At 35.8% G+C, this 19,726-nt stretch overlaps 1 protein-coding gene across 6 annotated transcripts in view; it reads right to left on the reverse strand.

Moving 5' to 3' along the window:
* Positions 1 to 18,697, reverse strand: part of WASHC3 (WASH complex subunit 3) — a 43,360-nt gene extending 24,663 nt beyond the window's left edge. For 3 of the 6 annotated variants that reach the window (XM_077111808.1, XM_077111810.1, XM_077111813.1), the window contains exons 1-5: positions 18,512 to 18,697; positions 17,974 to 18,072; positions 9,050 to 9,115; positions 7,188 to 7,295; positions 3,211 to 3,321 (exon numbers count right to left, since the gene is read on the reverse strand). In XM_077111808.1, coding sequence (XP_076967923.1) covers positions 3,211 to 3,321; positions 7,188 to 7,295; positions 9,050 to 9,115; positions 17,974 to 18,072; positions 18,512 to 18,562 — 435 coding nt within the window. In that variant the 5' untranslated portion in view covers positions 18,563 to 18,697. The remainder of the gene's footprint in view (positions 1 to 3,210; positions 3,322 to 7,187; positions 7,296 to 9,049; positions 9,116 to 17,973; positions 18,073 to 18,511) is intronic. The other 3 variants (XM_077111809.1, XM_077111814.1, XM_077111815.1) reach the window with 3 other exon arrangements.
* Positions 18,698 to 19,726: the final 1,029 nt, after the last annotated feature.

Raw genomic sequence — 19,726 nt, forward strand, 5'->3', positions numbered from 1 at the left:
GGAAGGAGAGTTAATGTGCAGGATTACATAATCCATTCAACAAATTACACGCACCTTTATGGGTAAAGTGTTAAAGGGAGTACAAAGATGAATCAAATAGAGTTCTTTCTCTCATGGTTCCTTTTTAACAAGAGAGATAAAAATATGTATAAATAAACACAGAATAAGGTACACAGTAATAAGTTCCAAAAAGAATAGATGAAATTGTTGGGGAGGTCAAAGAAGGGAAATATTACTTTTAGCTTTACTTACTGGCAGGTTCAGAATCTAGGATGATTAAGTAGAAATGTTCATGTGAACATGTTAGATGAGTAGAATTTGGGTGTGCAGTAATCAAGAGAAGGGTGGAAAAGCATGGAGCTTATATGGGGAGGGGTTTATGGTTCTGACTGAAGAATGGAATGAGGACAAGGAATACTAGAAAATAAAAGTTGGGTAATAAGTGTCTGGGATACAGGTTGGTCCAAAAAACGAAAAACAATAAAATTAAATTTAACTTGGATGAACTTCTTGTCCTCGTCCCCACCCTTCTTTTTGAAAATCACCCCCAAACTATAAGGCAAAAAGAAACAGAATATAAACTCCAACTTTAATAATGACTACAAGGCACATATGAACCACAAGACATGAAAATTAAAAGCAAAAACAGGAATGATTGATAATCTAGGATAACAGAGAAAGGCCAAGTCTATTTACTTGTAGAAGTGGGTACCATGAAGAAACAAGATGATCTGTCCTTCAGGACTCTGGAAATGCTTCAGAATTAGAAGCACTGGCACCAAAGGCAGAAGGAAGGCAAAAGACTGAAAACAAAAAAATTGGGCTAGAAACAAAAAGTCTAAGACAGAATAAATTGAACCCCTGATCATACTCAAGGATACCAAGCAAAAAGAATGGGCTGGAGCTAAGTGCCACTACTGCTAGTTTTAGAAAACTAACAATTACTTTTCCTTAAATGCTTTTAAATATTTCTTCTAATGATGTTATAATATAAAGTATTTTAAAACAGTTCTTATCAGAAGAGCTTTTCTCAAAATACATGTGCTCAAGCTGCATCTCCAGAGATTTATTTAGTAGGGTGGGGTCCAGGTAGTATATTTTGACAAAGTTTCTCAATCTGAAAACCACTGAGCTAGCATAAAAATGAAATATTGAAATATATCATTAAACCAACCAAAAGGTAAAATGGCATAGAAAAATGCAGGCACTTTCATTCACAGGTACTACTAAGTGCAGGTATTGTTCTAGGGACCGGGAACAGTACATTACACAAAAAATTCCCTGCCCTCCTGGAGTTTATATTATAGAAGGGGGAGAGACACAAATAAATAAAGTAAATATGAATAATATGCAGTATGTTGGAAGGTGACATGAAGAAAAATACTGAAAAGAAAGCATAAAGGGAATGGCAGTGAGGACAGTGGAATTTAAAATAGGGTGGCCAGAGAAGTCTCACTGAGAAGGTGATATTTGAGTAAAGATTTGAAGAAAGTCAGGGAGTGAAACATAAAGCTATCTGGAAGAAAATATTCAGGCAGAGAGAATAGCTTAATGCAAAGTTCCTGAGGCAGGAAACTGCCCACACATTGAAGGACCATCAAGGAAGCCAGTGGAGCTGGAGTAGAGTGACTGAAACTATAAGATCAGAAAGGAGACAGGAAAGCCAAATTACATAGGAACTCATGAGTCTATGAAGGAGTTCGGCTTTTATTTTTAGTGAGATGGTAAGCCATATGATTACAAAAATGAATATTTAAAGGGTCATTAAAAAATATATATATATGGCAATGGAACCGTCCTAGTAATTTCCAAAAATTAAAATTCCAGGTGGACTCTGGGAACCTTAGATGACTAAATAAATCTAGACAACATCTAATATAGTACGTTAACCATAGTGTTTAATAAATATTTGTGGAACAAATAGACAATGGATTTATACTGAAAACAAAAATGAGAGTGACGTTCTTAGAAAATCAGAGGTGATTTATCAAGAATGTAAGTTATCCTAAGATACAGTTTTTTATGAAAGATTTCAGGGCATTCTAAGAGATGTTGGCAAGTACATTCTCTTATTTCATATTTTATATACGTTAGGCAAGAAGACACTAACATAAAAAGCCCTTCAGAGTCACTTCTGAAGCCTTTCCTCTTTTGTTTCTAAAACTCAAACAGATTTTATATAAAACAGATGATATATATTTCAAATTAGGCTTTCCTGGGTTCTAGCTTTAAAAATTTATTCATCAAGAATCATACTCAAAATATCTCTATTTTATTCTTGTTAATAAAAGAACTTTATATATTTTCACCCCAAAAGTCCGGTTCTTTTTTTTTTTTTCTGGAGCTTAGGGACCAGGGTTTTGACTGTAAATGCAATAATTCTGAAAATGACAAATCTACTTCTTCTGACAGCTAGTGAAAATAAATGACTTTCTCCTCTTCACCGTTAACCACTATAGCTTTTAAATGAACCAGTCTACTCTTTCTGGTTGTCAGAGAGAATTGGTTTTTAAATGATTCTGGTGATAAGCAATGCCATGGATGGCAAAACACTATGTTCTTCAGTATTGGTACTTCTGCCTTATAACAGAAATTTACGCATGCGTTAATTTTTAATTAACAGAAAAATGAAGGATAGCTCCTTCAATCACTGCAATAAGACTTTGTACAGGAATGAAAATAAATTAACTTCTGTTATAGATAAATACAAATATTTTTGGCATTATACCATGGTATGAATTCTGACATCATATAATGTTCAAAGCATTAACTTACATGGCCAAAAGACATGCTTGTTTGCTTTTTTCTATAAACCAACATTGGTAGATGACCATCAAATGAAAGTTCACAAAAATCATTATTTGAGTTAGTTATGGATATTAAGTGGAAGCCATACAATAGTCTACTTTCATTCCTCTTTCTGATACATCCAAGATTTGCACTGATAACTTTGTGTAAAGTAAAAAAAATTAGATAAACCTATATTAAACTAAAAACTATGTTAATTTGAAGTATGAGATCATTTTTAATTAGAAAGATTTAATTTCTGGTTACTTTTTATCAGGGTATTAGTTAAGTATAGGAAAGAAGAGTAGAAAACTTGGTCACTCGGTTTAGCAGTTTTCTCAGAATGAAAAAATAACAAAACCTCAAGGGTTAAGGATTTCAAATGAGGCTGCTAGACAGAGAAAACAGACCAAATTAGCTTACCACTTGAACCATTTTGAGATATCTGGCATATCTTGGATCCTTGGCTACAGTTAAGATATTTTCTGCTGTTACTTCACTTTCCTGTGGTCCAGGGTCTTGTATACTGTTCTGCTGTAGAGAGTATTGCGTGTAAATCTTTAGACAGTTCACAAAAGTGGTCCATTATGTTACTTAAAAGGGATGTTTCTTTTTGTAATTCTAAAGCAATCAGTATCAGAAAATAAGTCATTTTTAAATTTGAATAGCAACAATTTAATTACAGGATATATGTTTTAAAATATCTACAAATACTTAAATATGACCATAGAGAAAGCAACATTTAATACCAACACTATATTATTTCTGAAAATGCAAGTATATTCATGGCATTAAACACAATTAAAATTCTGCTTTACTTGTCTTTAGAGTGCTGATATTAACAAGAATTAAAGGTAGAAATATTGTTTTAATAAAACACTTAATAAAACTATTTGATTTATCAGCTGGTCAAGTCTCACAACAGTGATTTGGTTCCTTATGTATCTACCATTTGCCCAACTGAATTCCTCATTTATTAACTCATCTTAATCTAACTGTACAAGGTTAGTTTAATTTTGTAGAAAGCAATGTCTATGGAATTTGTAGAAGAGGAACCTATTTCTCTGACATAATTGTCTAGTTTTGGAAATTTAGCTACTATGGAACTATTAATAGTAATATTATTCAAAGAGTGGCTAAAATTAAATACAAATACTACTTATAATGAAGGTTACTGGAAAATGGTCATTTTAGATAAAAGTGCTTCTGTATAATAGGTAGTCCTCATTTTGTATGGTACTGTGTTAAAGGAAACTTGTCCATATTGGAATCGTGTCCTCATTTAAGTGCAGCGTGAGGTCTGCCTGTATATAGTACTTGATTCTATTTTATTAAAAAGTTTTAATAAATTAATATTTTATAAATAGTTTATAATAAAATAAATTTAATTATTTATATTTAATAAATAGAATATTAATTTTTTTATTAAACTGAACATTTAAAACATTTTGTGAACCTTACTCAATATCTGTATATTAGAGTTAAGCAAAATTTAATCAATTTTGAATGAATGAAATAAATTTTATGTCTACGTATCAAAACAGAAATACAGATAAGAAATATCTTTAAATTTTCAGTCTTCAGAATTATATATTAAGGTTTTTCCTCAAATACTATAAACATAAATTAAATTTGTCAAAAATCCTGATGCCAATAAAACAGCCAAAAGTCCTTTAGGTTTCTCCTGCTAAAAAAATAGTGTTATGTGTACTAAAGTAAGTGTGTATGTGTGTGTGTGTGTATTTTTTCATCTATAGCATATATAAATATAAAAAGTTCAAAAAAGTGTCCAAAAAATAAAAAATTCAAACAATACCCAAATATAATCTTGAAAAATTCATGAACAATAAACTCATACAGCAGCACAATCAAGCAAATGATAATTACATATGGGCCTGATGGATTTCAACTCTGAGCTACTAACTTTTGACTATAACCAAGACTTCAACAAGTTTTAATTATGTAATACCTTATACCTTTGCCATTGAGTAACCCATTAACTCTGCTATTATATCTCTCAACTGTCTTTCATTTAATTCTCAAATTAATCTGCACAACTGGGTATTCTATTGTGAGTAATGATAAAATCTGAACCATGAAATTAAAGTTGCAGAAAAAAATCAGTATACAAACCTTGGGTTCTGACTCATATATGGATTAGAGATCACAGTGAATAGATGATTAAAAAAAGAAGTGCATGATTACTCTATCTGATGACTGAGTTGACAGTAATATCAATGGAAATTGGGTCAAGCAATACTTAAATCCATTTCAGAATATTTTACATATAACGTGCCTACTTATAACTATGGAGGAGAAACAAGAAGTTAATTTGAATATTAAGAACATGCTGAACAGTAATCTTATTAAGTGAATCAGCATGTAAATTTAATTTTCAAACTTGTGAAGAAAATAGGACTTTGTAAAATTCTCCAAATAAATTAATAAACAATTTTTATATAAAATTTCCAGAGATACACCAGGCCATTCTAAATATGCAAAGTTAGTTAGAAAATTCAATTGTGATTAGTGGTAATCAATGTTTTGGGAACTTAAATAGGCAAGGACCAACATAACTGCATAAATCAGGTTTTAAAATATATATTATAGACAGCATTCATATCAGCACATGGAAAAGTTAATATTCAAAGCTATACAGACACAACTTAGGAATTTCATAGAATCACTGCATAACAACTGGTATCCAGCAAGGATTAACTACTAGGTAGAACAGAAATATCTGCTTAGTATTCGTACAGATATCTTGATTTAGAAAAAGGGTGGCCAATATTTAATGGATACAGCCCTCTAAAGCTAAACTCTTCTGCATCTTGATTTTTTCTTGTATATCACACATATTTCAATGACCATCACAATGGGAGTTGTTCTATTAGTTAAATGAAAGCTAAATTTTCTAATAGCTAACTGTCAAGTAATCATTTTACTTATTTCTAAAATACCTTGCACTATAGGGTTCTAATATGTTTAATGAATTTGAACACAGACATTGGAGACAGTGTAGTGTAGTGGTTAAGAAACAGAATTCTTGGCACCAGACTACCTGGGTTACAATCCCAGCTTTTACACTTACTGTTTGACCTTCAGCAAATTACTTAGTCTCTGTGCTAATGTGACTTATCTGCAAAGTAGGAATGATAATAGAGTACTTACTTCTTAGGGTTCTTGTGAGGATTAAATAAATGAGTTAACTTATAAAAGCACCTAGAACTGTACTTGGCACACAGTAAATATACTTTACTAGCTACTGTCATCATCATCATCATCAACACCATTATGGATATAAAAAATATCCTATGAAAAGAACCTCCAGGAAATAATGCAGAATTTCTTATAGATTAGAAGTCCACTTCTGATACACCATCATTTTAATGATTATTTTATTTTGAATTTTAATACCTCACTGATAGTCACTAGAGATCGCCTTTTCTGAAGTAAAGTATTTATATTATTTAATAATAAAAAATTTAAGTTTAATATTAAGACACAATAACCAGATAGAAAGCATGATTCTTATTTTGACACTGATTTGAATAAATCAATTCTAAAAAGACACTTTATCATTAGATCAGTATGTCTCAAATTTCAAAAGTCTACAAATCACCTAGAGATCCTGTTAAAATGCAGACTCTGATTCAGGAGGTTTTGGGTAGAACCTGAGATTCTGGACTTCTGTCAAGCCCCCACGTGATGCCAAAGCTACTGGTCCATGGACCACACTTTGAGAAACAACAGGTTAGATGACACCCGGAAATTACAGGTAATTATATTGTATATGATAAAGACATTATGGTTATATAAGAAAATATCAAAACTTTTCTGAGATGCTCAAAGCGTTATTCAGGTGTGAAATGACATGTCAGGATTCAATTCAACAAGGGACAAAAAAGGTAGTTGAAGCAATTATGGCAAAATCTTAATAACTGGTGAATTAGTGTAATGGGTACTTGGGTGTTTACTGTACTATTCTCTATTTTTGTGTATTTTTGAAAATTTTTATAACAAAACATTTTAAAGATACATTTCTTATTAGAACTTGGAAAGATTTCCATCGTGAACTTGAAGAAAATAATTATATTTAAGATTTTTCTTAGCCCTGCATACATCAATTTTCCTTTTAATAAGCAAAACAAAGGAAAAACATTAACTTCAGGGAACTCTTCAAAATAAAAATATAAAACAGCTAATTTTCTTTCAAACTTCATTTACTATCTTAGGTTTTAAAATTTTACTACTAAAAGTTTTACATGTTTACTTAACTTCCACCTAACCTGCTGCTTAATCTCGTTTCTGATTACTTAACTTCCATCTAACCTGCTGCTTAAGTGCATCAGGTTCAACCAAGAAGATGTGCTCATATGTCTTGGAACTTAATTACTTACCTCTGACTGTTCTGAAGTGGCTTCAGAATGTGGCCCATTTGTGACACGAGGGACACTTGTAGGTGATACTTCAAATGTGACATCATCTAGGCCTGGGATAGATGACAGCTGAGGAAAAAGAAAATTAGTGCTGGTTTACGAGGATAATGTTAGGCACATAAACAGTAGAAGCTTCTAGGTTTGTATGTGTTTTTAACAGTTGTCTTACATTAAGTATTGGGCCTATAGAAACAGGTCTATAAAATTTCATCTTTGCTATGGGAAATTATCTATGCCCTAATCTAAAAGTGAAAGACACTTGCAAAATATTTTTGAAGAATTTATCAAAAATCTAATTTACTTTATAACCATTCTTTTCCCAGAAATTATTTTTAAAAAATAGTGAATCCTTGTGTAAGGAATGAGAGCATAGACTCTGGAGTCAGACTGTCCATGCTTAGTCCTAGCTCCAACGCTTAACAAACTGTGTGACCTTGTGTAAACCTCCCTAAGCCTCAATTTTCTCAGCTGAAAATAGGGATAAGAAAATTTAACTCACAAAGTTATTATAGAAAGACTTTTATTAGAAGTGCTATGTAACACCTTTTAAATTTGAATTATTTGGTAAATGAGACTGCCAATTTTATTTCTTTTTTAAAACATCCCTCATTGAACATTACTAAAATGTGTTGTTTTTCATACACAAATGAGGGGTATGCTGAGAGTAGTTAAGGTATGTCTGAAGTGGGATTTGCAAGATCCATGTATAATCTCTTTTCTGATTTCAACCTGATGTTAATGATACATAGATGTCAGATTGTTTGGCTAAGTTTGGGGATTAACTCTACGGCATGGAAATGATTAACTTGCCTGTATGGTAATTTAACTTGTGACCATGGATTGCAATTTAATGAGAATTCCCCAACATTAAACAAGACACATCCTCATAATACAGAACACTGAAAAAAACCAATGGAAATAAGATCTCAAGCAGCAATACTCTTTGAGAACTGTTGAATGATGACAATACTTAGCACAGTGGCTATGATCCAAATAGTTTCCAAGTAGATATGGCTGCTAGAAGAGTATCTTGAAAATGTTTAAAGCCAGTTATCCTAAAAGCCACCGAAATGTTCCGAGAGAAATAGGTGCTGAAGTCCACAAGGTGTATAATGTACAAATCTAGACGTTTCAGTCCTTATTCTAAGGATATTAATGTCATTTTTTTATTCATCATAAATATCCAATGAATATATTTTCAGATAATTTTTTTTTTGGTAAAAGGTCAAAATCACAAAAATATACTAGTGACTCCATCACATTATAAACTGGAAAAACACAGGCATATTAATTTAAAAATGAAACCAAGTTAAAACTAAATATGTCACTGTTATTTATCAAAATTGTCAAGCTTTCAAATCAAAATTCTCTTCTATATTTTCTAGTTATCTCTGGCAATTTCTGCCATCACAATTTGTATTCTTCATTAGCATTAGCAAATATAGCATATCTACAAATACAGCATATCTGCATATGAAAACTGCCTATATTGTCTCCAAATTTTGCTTTGGAGACACTCAAATGAAATAAATCTGTTTTATAACAGCTCAATTTTTTAAAATGTTATTCACATTATGCTTTTGACTAGTATAAATTAAAGAAACCTCAATCCATGTCTACATTTGAACAGTCTCAGTAAACGGCTCACAGTGAATATTAATTTTCTTTTGCAATTATAATGAATTGAAAAACAACAGTACTGTGTCACCTCATGGATGCAGGAGGCTAGAGTGAATTTATTCCCAAATAAAATTAAAGTATGACTTAGAAATATGGTTTATGTACAGTAAAGTTTATATTATAAATAATTCAGAAAAACAAACCTTTGCATCTAAAATATTGAGCGTTGTTTCAATTTGTTGGATTCGAAGAGAAAGGTCTGCCAGTTTCTAGAAAAGAAAGAATAGAGACATAAGAATAATGTCTTTTATTAGAATAAACTGCTAACAAGAACAGCAAAGGGCAGACAAAAAATTATAAAAACTATGGTTTAAATAGTTGTCATTTTCCTAGCTACTGCTCTGTTATTTACTTTAGGAGGAATGAGAAAACAAGTATTTCATTATTTCTATTAGCATATTTCCCAGTAACTTTATAAAATTATATTCACAAATTTAAAAAGTTACATTTTCAGCCTCGTCAAACTGATTATCAGAGTAGTAAACACTCATTGGGACCAGAATGTCAATTCCACAAGCAGAGTCTTTTGTTCACTACTGTTCTAACACTGCCCACCCAGAACAGAACCTGACACTTAACAGGAGGCTTCATAATTATTTGTCGATGAATGAAGGAATTCTTCATAGAAGACAAGAGAAAGAAAACTAAGCCAAAGATAGCATGGAAGAGTATCTCTCTTTCTGAACTACGTAAACACAGAAGCATATACAAGTGTTACCAATTCAAAGCTTTCAAGTTTGAAAAGTAAATAGGGATGAAACTGGAAGATGAACAGTTCATGTTGAAATGAAAACAAAAGAGAAGGAATTAGAAAGAGTACTGAAAAAAACAAAAGCAATCAATCTACCATCAAAATTCAAGATAAAACAGAATGAAAGCTTCCCATGCTCTAGTTATTCTGTACAATTACATCCACATATCCAGATGTACACACACAAATACATGTAACATCATAAAATATGATCCATAAGAGCATTTATTTTAAACCCCCTAATTCTAAACATTATCATATTCAGCCACACAGTCCAATAGCAATTGGCCAGTTTACTAGTGGGCAGATATACAGAATTCTGACTACTTTCTGGGATATTATCAAAATCCTGACTAACTCAAAAGTAGAACTTTAACACCCTGAGAAATGTTCATTTTGCCAACATTTATGGGGGGAAAAACCGAAAGCAATTAGAGTAGTTAGTACTTTTTTTATTTTAAAAATAAGCGTATTTTTAAGATGAGCATTTTGCTATCTACAAAGATATACTTTAGAAATAAAACATTAGAATCTAGTTTTAATGCCATACCAAGTGAACAATCAAGTTAAGCTTGGCCTTAACTACTAGGGTTTGTTCACATAAGGCTTATGTAAAACCTAAACACATGTTTATAAAACATATATACAGAGGAAAACCTCTACAAATTATAGGTATAATCTTGAAAATCATGGAAATTAAGTTTTGGCAAATTTAACTTCCTTTTAATTCACTAAAGAAACTTAATAATTAAAGAAATACTATAGTATATTAATTTGTAAAGTGAATGATAATTTCAATTCACCTAAAAATGTATATGTTGGTTTGATTAAAGTAAGCTAAAACAGAAATAAAACACAAAATTGAATTTTTAAAAATGTAATTTTAGTTTTAATATACTTAAATAAAATGTACCATTATTGTAAACATTTGAGCATTTATCTTACCATACCACACTGCACATGCAACATATCATTGAAATTCTTAGACCAAAGCTACAAGGTAGGAACCATTGTTATGCCAGCTTTAAAGATGAAAAAACTGAGTCTTCATATAAATTAAGTAATTTGAACTCAAACACTCCAAACTCTAGTGTCAATACTCTTCACCAGATACTATTTTAAAAAGAATTTTACATTGTTTTAAAATGGAAAACTCTCAGGTATGGAACAGATAGAATTTTCATTATTCAAAGCTAATAATGATCAACCACTTCCCACTAAGACTAAAATGGTACTGTGTTAAATACTGGGACTCAAATTTTTCTTATGTTTGTAATTTCCTAGGATAGAACTTATTTATCCGGAATTAATAAAAAATTGGCATTAAAAGATGTTCAGAGTTAGATAATAATTCTAACATCCTTACTTCCAAGAGAAACTCAATGAGTCACACAAGACAGGATAAGGATTCAAACACAAATCTTAGTAAATAAGAGACTAAAGATGAAATGAAAATATTTGGAAACTACTTGTTGATAAGGAAAACTGAAGAGACTTGGGAAAAAAATCATGCTTTCTAGAGTAGTAAGTTTCTTTTTATTGGATACAAATTAGTTTGGTACAACAATCTTTTGCTTTGACACTCTACCTATTCTCATTAAGCATAATCAAAACTTTACAAGGCACGAAATGCAATGATATATTCTAAACATCAATACATTTTAATTTATAATAATGTCTGAATATCTTGATGGTTTGAGAATAATTTTTCTAAATTTAATAGTTTTGAGGATTGGTATCTCAAATGATAGCTTTTTGCTTACTACTGGTACTACCACCCTACTTTATAACCTCAATGACAAATGTAAAGAAAATTTCATGAACAAACTTATACCTATTAAGTTTCCAGAATTTTGAATATAGTCTAGCTGTTAATAGATAATATAACCTTTAGGGAAAATAAAAGAAATCAATTCATTACAACAAAGCTCCTCTAAGTCAAGAGGGAAAGATTTTTGTCTGATTTTGAGAAAATAATTTACACAGCAGTTCTAAGCTTGGGGAACATGAATCTAAATGGAAAAAAAAATCACATTTTTATTTTTATTTAAGTTAGAACTTAAATTTTCCACTTTCTTCAACTTCAGTCACCAGTTTTAGGACCTATGTATGACTTTGTCACCAAAAGAAATCAGATTTTTAAACGGTGTCCATGGTACAATTAAGAATCTCTTCTTTTCACGATAACTCTCATAATAAATGGTTTTGAGTCTGTTCTCATGTAATAAGGCTCTAATATATGACTATATGCTTTTAACAGAGCCACTGTCAATTGGTCAAGTATACCTGGCTTCATTTATGGGCTACTGAAGTTCATTTCTAAGATGTTCGGCCTTTGGCAATTCCCAGACCACGCTAAAGCAGAGTTTTTCAACCTTGGTTCAAAAGACATTTTGGAATGGGTAATTCTTTGCTGTGCAGGGCTGTCCTGTGCACTGTTGGTCTCTACTCACCAAATGTCAATAAAACCCCCACTCCCCTCAGCTGTGATAATCAAAAATGTCTCTAGACATTGCCAAATGTTCCCTGGTTAAGAGCCTCTGATCTCAAGTGTGGATGTCTATGGAAATCGTATAAATAACATGCCCTATGATAGTAACTGTCCTAATCTCTGAGGTTTTAGCAGAGTGAAAGGAAAGGTAATAGACTGTCCCATCCAATTAACCATCCTCTTTAAAAGAATTTAAAACAAACCTGAAATGACAGGGTTTCGGATAACAGAGAAATTTACAAGGTACCTGAAATTTGATAAACTAAAAACTTCTTGATTTATTAACTACCTATTTCTAAGGCAGTGTATTTTATTAAAGTAAAAAAGATAAAAGGAAGAAATATGGGGTCACCAGCTAAACACAGAAACAAAAGTAAAATACTGTTTTACAGCATTGTAACATATCTAGTTTGCAAATCCATTTCTCTAAAAGAGAAACAGTATTTTAAAATAATGGATCTCTTGCTATATTCCAATGGATTATATACATCTAGATGCCAGAAAAGGAAGTTATTAATGGTTTTATTAAACTTCATCTGACACTTAAGCCCACCAGTTGTAAAAGATGTGGCAGCAACAAGATTTTAAGAAAACATTATCTAGTTGAAGGTTAAATCTGATGGTTGGCTTAAAAACTGATGTGAAGATAAGCACCATAAAAATTTTAAAGACATCAGAATTCTTGGTACTTTTGCCTATATTTGAAGATGTTAGAAAAAAAGAAAATTTTAGAACATTAACTATGATTAAAAAATCTAACTAGGCATGTTTCAAGTCTGAGCCGTAATAACTCACCTGAGTTCTGTTAACAGATTACGTTTGATTTTACAATTTACAATTTCAGGCACTCAGTTTTACCTGCAATTTATATAGAGCTTTTAAAATTTGCAGTCCCAATGGACCACTGTAAGATTTTGTGGACAATGACCAGAAGAGAAATGCTTAATGAGGAATTTGTAAAGGAAGAAAAAATGACCCTAAGTAACTTTGTAACTTGGGTCTGATTCAGCTATCTTCCTTTCTCTTCCTTTCTCTGTCTTCTAATCTCTCTCCTACTCTTGGGCCAGTTGTTAGAAGAGTTAAAAGAAACTTAGTATGTAGAAAGTTAAAAAAGTTGAGTTCTTCACAGAATACATTTCTGCATTTTCTTTTTTAAAGAAGACTGGCAATTTATTTCAAGTTCAGTTCCGTTTGAGTTTAGCTGCGACTGAAGTTGTTACAGTTTGGGTTTAGTTCAAACCAGAACACATGAAAAGAAATAAAACAAGAGGTTACTCAACCCTCCTCCCCTCACAGTTCAGTTCTAGTTAAAAAAAAAGAAAAAAATAGCCGAGGCTCATTTTTCCACTGAGGGAAACAGTAAGTTTGGTTCTTGTTTAAGGATTTAACTAAACAAGGATTACAGGTCTAAGAGGTGCTATCATCAAATTAAAAACAATTTTGAAGACCCACACTAATCTTAGCTCAGGAGGAGATGGCACTCTATATCTGTATTGTATCTTTGGAACTTATTATATCAAAAATATGTGACATTAAATTGGCATGGCATAGCAAAGAAGAGAATACTAATTTCAAAACACAGATTTTGAAATGGCCATAAAGAAGGCACTCTACTCTTTCATTTCAAAACGATGTAAACAAGGGTGCACAGGTGGTTCAGTGCTAGAATGCTTGCCTTCCACGTGGGAGAGCTGGGTTCCATTCCAGCATCATGCACCCCTCCCCACCCCGAAAAAAATGATGGAAACATGTTTCTTATTCAGATCAGGAGACGCAATATAACAGAGTAGTGAGTTGTTTTTGGTTTGCCCAGTTAATAGAACAGAGTTGATATCCTAACTCTGCTACTTTCTAGCTATGGGCAAGTAACAGTAGCTAGTACATTTACAAATAGTAGGTATTCATACGTTGAATGAATGAATAAGCAAATGATTTAAACTTCTCTGTATCTCAGTTTTCTTATCTGTAAAGTAGGGTTAATTGGACCTTTTCAAAGGGCTGGGCTGTGATGATTAAATATAAACACATGCAGTGTAACACTGTTATAAACTACCAAATCATAATTCTTCGACTCCTTTTATTTAAACCTATGATTTTCAATTTACTTACTGTTTATTTTTCATAGACTTAAAGCCTCTGAATTGTTCCTATGCCAGCCAGAGGTACTCCAAGAATGATAACCAGTTTTATTATTCTAACCCATAACTTTGAGGCCCTTTTTCAGCATGGAAAAGTCAGAACGATTGTTGCCCAGAAAGCCCTCAAGATTGAGGAATGATTACAAACAAAAGTGAGGCATTGTAACTGAGAAATTAAGAATTAACAAATGTTCATGATTATTGACTCACTATAGTTTTTTTTTTCCTTCTAGCATATTGTAGCATACCCAGAAGTTAATACCTGAAACTAATCTCAGCTTTATTTATTGTACTGTTGTGATGGTTATTCCAGCCTAGTCTCAGCTCTATTCGTGATGGCTGCTCTAGTCCAGTATCAGCCCTGCATCTACCTGCTACTGTAATGGTAACAACTCCATGCCCTAAATGCCTATATTAAAAAACAAGCATGGGCAAAACTTGAGAATTTAACTGCTTACCTGGACAATTTATAGAAAGAACAGCAAACTAACCCCAAAGCAAATAAAAGAAGAGAAATAATAGAGACTAAAGCAGAAATAAACAAACTGGAGAACAATAAACAATAGAAAGACTCGACAAAATTAAAAGTTGGTTCTTTGAGAAAATTAATAAAATTGATGGTTTTTATTCATTATTTGCAGAAGACATGATCCTATCTATACTTAAAAAACTTGAGAAATCTACAGTAAAATTACTTGAGCTAATAAAAAAATTCAGCAAGGTGGCAAGCCAGAAGATTAATATACAAAAACCTGTAATGGGCTGACCAGTGAAACAGAACTGAGAGTACAGAGATTGAAAGAATAATTTATTCAATAAATGGGCATGGGAGAACTGGATTTCAAAGGCCAAAAGAATGAAAGAGGACCCTTACCTTACATCCTATACAAAAATTAATTCAAAATGGATCAAATGTAAGAGCCAGTACCATAAAATTTCTTGGAAAAAAATGTAGTGAAACATATTCAAGATCTGGTAACAGGAGGCAGTTCTTAAACCTTACACCTAAAGCACAAGCTGTGAAAGAAAAAGCAGACAAACAGGAATGCCTTAAGTTTAAGAGCTTCTGTGCTCCAAAGGATTTTGTTAAAAAGGTGAAGAGGCAGTCAACTCAATGGGAGAAAATATTTGGAAACCACATATCAGATAACGGCTTGATATCCTCTGTACAAAAAGAAATTATACAGCTCACCAACAAAAGAACAAACAACTCAATTATAAAATGGGCAGAGGAAATGGATAGGTACTTTCCTGAAGAGCAAATACAGATGGGTAAAATACACATGAAGAGCTACTCATCCTCACTGGCTGTAAGAGAAATGCAAATTAAGACAACAATAAGATACCTCACATCTGTAAGAATGGCTGGTATTAAACAACAGGAAATTACAAATGCTGGAGAGGATGCAGAGAAACTGGAACACTTATTCACTGTCGGTAGGAATGTAAAATGGTTAAGCTGCTGTGGAAATCAGTTTGGCGATTCCTCAGAAAACTAAATATTGAGTTGCCCTATGACCCGGCAATACCACTACTCGCTATATACCCAGAAGAGTTGAGGGCAGTGACACAAACAAACATTTGCACACTGATGTTCACAGAGGCATTGTGTTAGTTAGATTCAGTTGTCAACTTGGCCAGGTGAGCATACCTAGTCTTGTTGCTGCCATAAGCCAATGGTACGTGAACCTCATCTGTTGCTAATTACATCTGCAGTTGGCTAGGAGGCGTGTCTGCTGCAATGAGTGACGTTTGACTTAATTGGCTGGTGCTTAAATGAGAGATCACAACGTGGCACAGCTAAGCAGCTCGGCATTCCTCATCTCAGCACTTACAGCTCAGCCCAGGCCTTTGGAGATGCAGAAAGAAGTCACCCTGGGGAAAATTGTTGGACCCCAGGAGCCTGGAGTGAAGACCAGCAGAGACTATCCTGTGCCTTCCACGTAAGAACGAACCTCAGTGGAAAGTTAGCTGCTTTTCCTCTGAAGAACCAACAAAATAAATCCCCTTTTATTAAAAGCCAATCCGTCTCTGGTGTGTTGCATTCCAGCAGCTAGCAAACTAGAACAGGCACTATTCACAATTGTCAAGAGATGGAAACAATCCAGGCATCCATCAACAGATGAGTGCATAAACAAAATATGGTATATACACACTATGGAATATTATGTAGCATTTAGACAAAAGTGTCCCAAAACATATGCTGAGTGAAATAAGTCAGACACAAAAGGATACTGTATGATTCCAATATTATGACACTGATAAAGCTGCCAGTGTCTTGGAGCAGCTAGAAGGAAAAATCTGAATTTAGCCCATGACAAACTCTGGGAACTGTTCTGTAGCTGCTTGTTGAAGTGTGCGTCACAAATTTTTGCTTGTTTTCTTTCTTTTCCTTGTGTGTGTGTGCATATATACACATATATATATACTGTATTTTACAACTAAAAATTGGTTTAAAAAAGGTATTTTTCAAAAAAAGTGAATCATGAGGCTTTTACACCACAAGGCTTTGACAATTCATAAGCATTCAATCAAGAGATCATTATTACTTTTGATCTAAATGTCAGTAAATAGCACTCTTCAGGCGGTGGTAACTGTTAGGTGCTACAAAAGTGAGGGGCTATCCCTGCCTTAGAGCAGCTCAATCAACTTGATTTCAATGGTGTATGTGCTTGTTTTGTTATCATCGTCTGTTTTAGTTCTTAATTTGGTGATGAGGAATAAGGAGATGGACTATTTGCTCCTTTCCGCAAACAATCCTCGGATGTGCCCTTCCCAGAAACCTCTCTATCCCACCTGGTGTGAAAAGTGAAGGGCTAAATTCTCAGCTTACTGTTTTTTATTCAGTGAATTCTATATCCCGTTTAGACAGGCAGCATTACAAGATTAAGTTCATGGAAGCAAACACCTAGTCTTTCCGCCTGTTATCAAAGTATATTGAATTGATCCCCTTACGCTATGAATGAGCTCAGGCTGCATTTTTATTTGTCTCGGTGAGAAGGCAGAAGATTTTGATAAGCAGACAAACACAGTAGCTGGACTCATATTAGTGAACATTGTCTTCCTGTGTCCATACAACTTTTATTAATAACACATCTAACAAAAATTCCACTTGCTAAGGTTATACATAAAATAGAGTGAACTCGATACTGTTTACTCAGTTGTCTCACTTGTGAATTATCTAAGATCCATGATTTACCCACTTCTCATTTCTTCTGTTCTTTCCTAAACCCGATTTCAACCCGTTTCCCTTTTTTTGGCTTTTCTGGATCTGGTATCTAATCCTTCATCTGGTACTTAATCCTCACTGCATGAGTCATTTGCATCAAGTACCTTTATTTGCATAATGATACTGGAAGCTAAAGTTATGTTTCTAGGCTACCTCTCCTAATCATATTTTGGATCAAGGAATGTAAAATGATTTTAATATAAACTGAAACACTGTGCACCTAAAAATGTGAACCTTCGGGGTAAGGTGAACCCATCTATCAAGGATGTTTTCAACAGCGGCCCCGGGGAAGTCCTCTTGCTCGCTTTAGTCGCAGTCAACCCGCCCGAGCCATCGGACCCGGGCGCTGAGCACGCAGGTCCGCAGGGGCGCGGGGCAGCATCGGCCGAACCCGAGACGGCTCGAGGGTCTCTCCGGGCCACTCGGAACTCTACTCCAGGAGCCGCCACAGGACCTACCTCCTCACACACCGTGGAAAAGCGGTTGAGGAACTGGACTGTGTGCACCACAAACTGATTCAGAAACGCCACCGTTCTTTTCTGCTGGATAGCGGGCACCTGCGTGGCGCGGAGACAAACAGGACGCGGCGTGAGGCGCCGGCCACGCCTTCGCAGGCACCCCCTGGAGCCCTCAGAGCCGCTTCCTCAGTTTCCCCGGACAGCGGGGCGGGGGTCCGAAGAGGACAGAGGCTGCGGGCAAGTGGCGGAACGGGCTCTGGAGTCTCAGTACCTCGGACAGAAAGAACGTCCGGCGCCGAGCTCAAGGGGCCCTCGGGCGACCCGGGAAGCGGGGGCTGGGGGAGCGACCCCATCCGCTTCGTGGGGTCGGGGGCCCCACTGCGAGGCGGGCTGCGGGGCTGTGCCTCCCCAGGCCGGCAGAGGCCGAGGCTGGGGCCAGGGGCGGTGCGGCCTGCGGGCGGGGGCTTCTGCCCGGGGCCGGGCTCCCTCCCCATCCGCCTCCCCGGGCGCCGGAAGTTCAGCTCTGTGTTTTACAAACCTTGGTCAGGTCTAGGCCCGACCCCATGAGAGGAAGCCCGTCCTCATCCATCTCCTCGGAGGGTGGGGGGCCCCCGGGCTCCCTCGTAAAGCCCTCCCCGCTGGGACCCACCCAACACGGGCCTCACGTCGGGCACTTCCCGAACGCCGCCTTCCGGGGCCGGCCCGCCGGAAGGAAAGCCTCCGGGCGCCAATCACGCGGCAGGTCCCGGAAGGCCCGCCCCCTCGCTCGGCATTCTGGGACTGGTAGTTCCAGGGCCGGGTTGTGACGTCGCCCACGGGCGCGCCGAGTGGAGCTGGGCTGCGGAGACGTCTCGAAAACGGACGGGGGTGAAGAAAGAAAGGAGTCGGGGGTTGTGTCGGTTTGAGGTCTGTCCTGCGTAGTCTGGCCTGCTATGTAAATAGCTGTTCCGCCATTCGTTGAACAAATATGTATTTTCGGTCTACTCTGCTAGGTCCTGTGGGGACGCAAAGACGGAGACGAATTATGCTCTGAGGGAGGTAAGACCTGCCCCTGTGGGACTTCACAGCAGAAAATCAAATGTCACTTGCCACGTGGGAGGAATAAAGCAATGGAAATGGCTTCTTTAGATCGCGGAAAAGGTCACCTGGGAATGAGCTCTGACACTGAAATGTGAAGCTTTTGACTGCAGTGTAGCAGCTGTGTGACTTAGGACGGTCACCTCACCCAAAGCTTCGGCTTGTCCCGTGAAGCAGGCACGATGCTGAGGACGGAGAAGGTGACAGGAACCACAGTCTCTGCCCTCAAGAAGGTTATGACTCGGCTGTGCAGAATCTGGAAGAGCAGCTTCCGGACGGACAGGCCGACACAGTCCTGTGAGAGCTGCGCAGACGCACGTGGCCGGGATCGGAGTGCTGTGCGGCCATAGACGCAGGCTCGCCGCGGTGCGCTGAGAAAATAGAGGGAAGGAGCTGGGGAGCAGCTGCTTAACGCTGAGCGGGCTTGGCCTGCCAGACACGTGGGGTGGGAGGCCTGCGGGAGTGCGGCGCGGCCCTTAAGGAAAGGGAGTAGTGTTTGGTTCTATTGAAGCACGAAGTTCCAAATGGAGAATGATAGGAAATGAGACTGGATTCATAGAAACACACTCATTAAGGGCGTTTTGTGTCAGCTTTGATCCTATAGGCAGTGGTTCTCACAGTGACCGTGCAAATGGACAATCTAAATCAATATTTGCAAGGGGGTGGTGCTTCTTAA

The sequence above is a fragment of the Tamandua tetradactyla genome, chromosome 7, assembly GCF_023851605.1.
Source record: "Tamandua tetradactyla isolate mTamTet1 chromosome 7, mTamTet1.pri, whole genome shotgun sequence".
NCBI classification, from domain to species: Eukaryota; Metazoa; Chordata; class Mammalia; order Pilosa; family Myrmecophagidae; genus Tamandua; species Tamandua tetradactyla.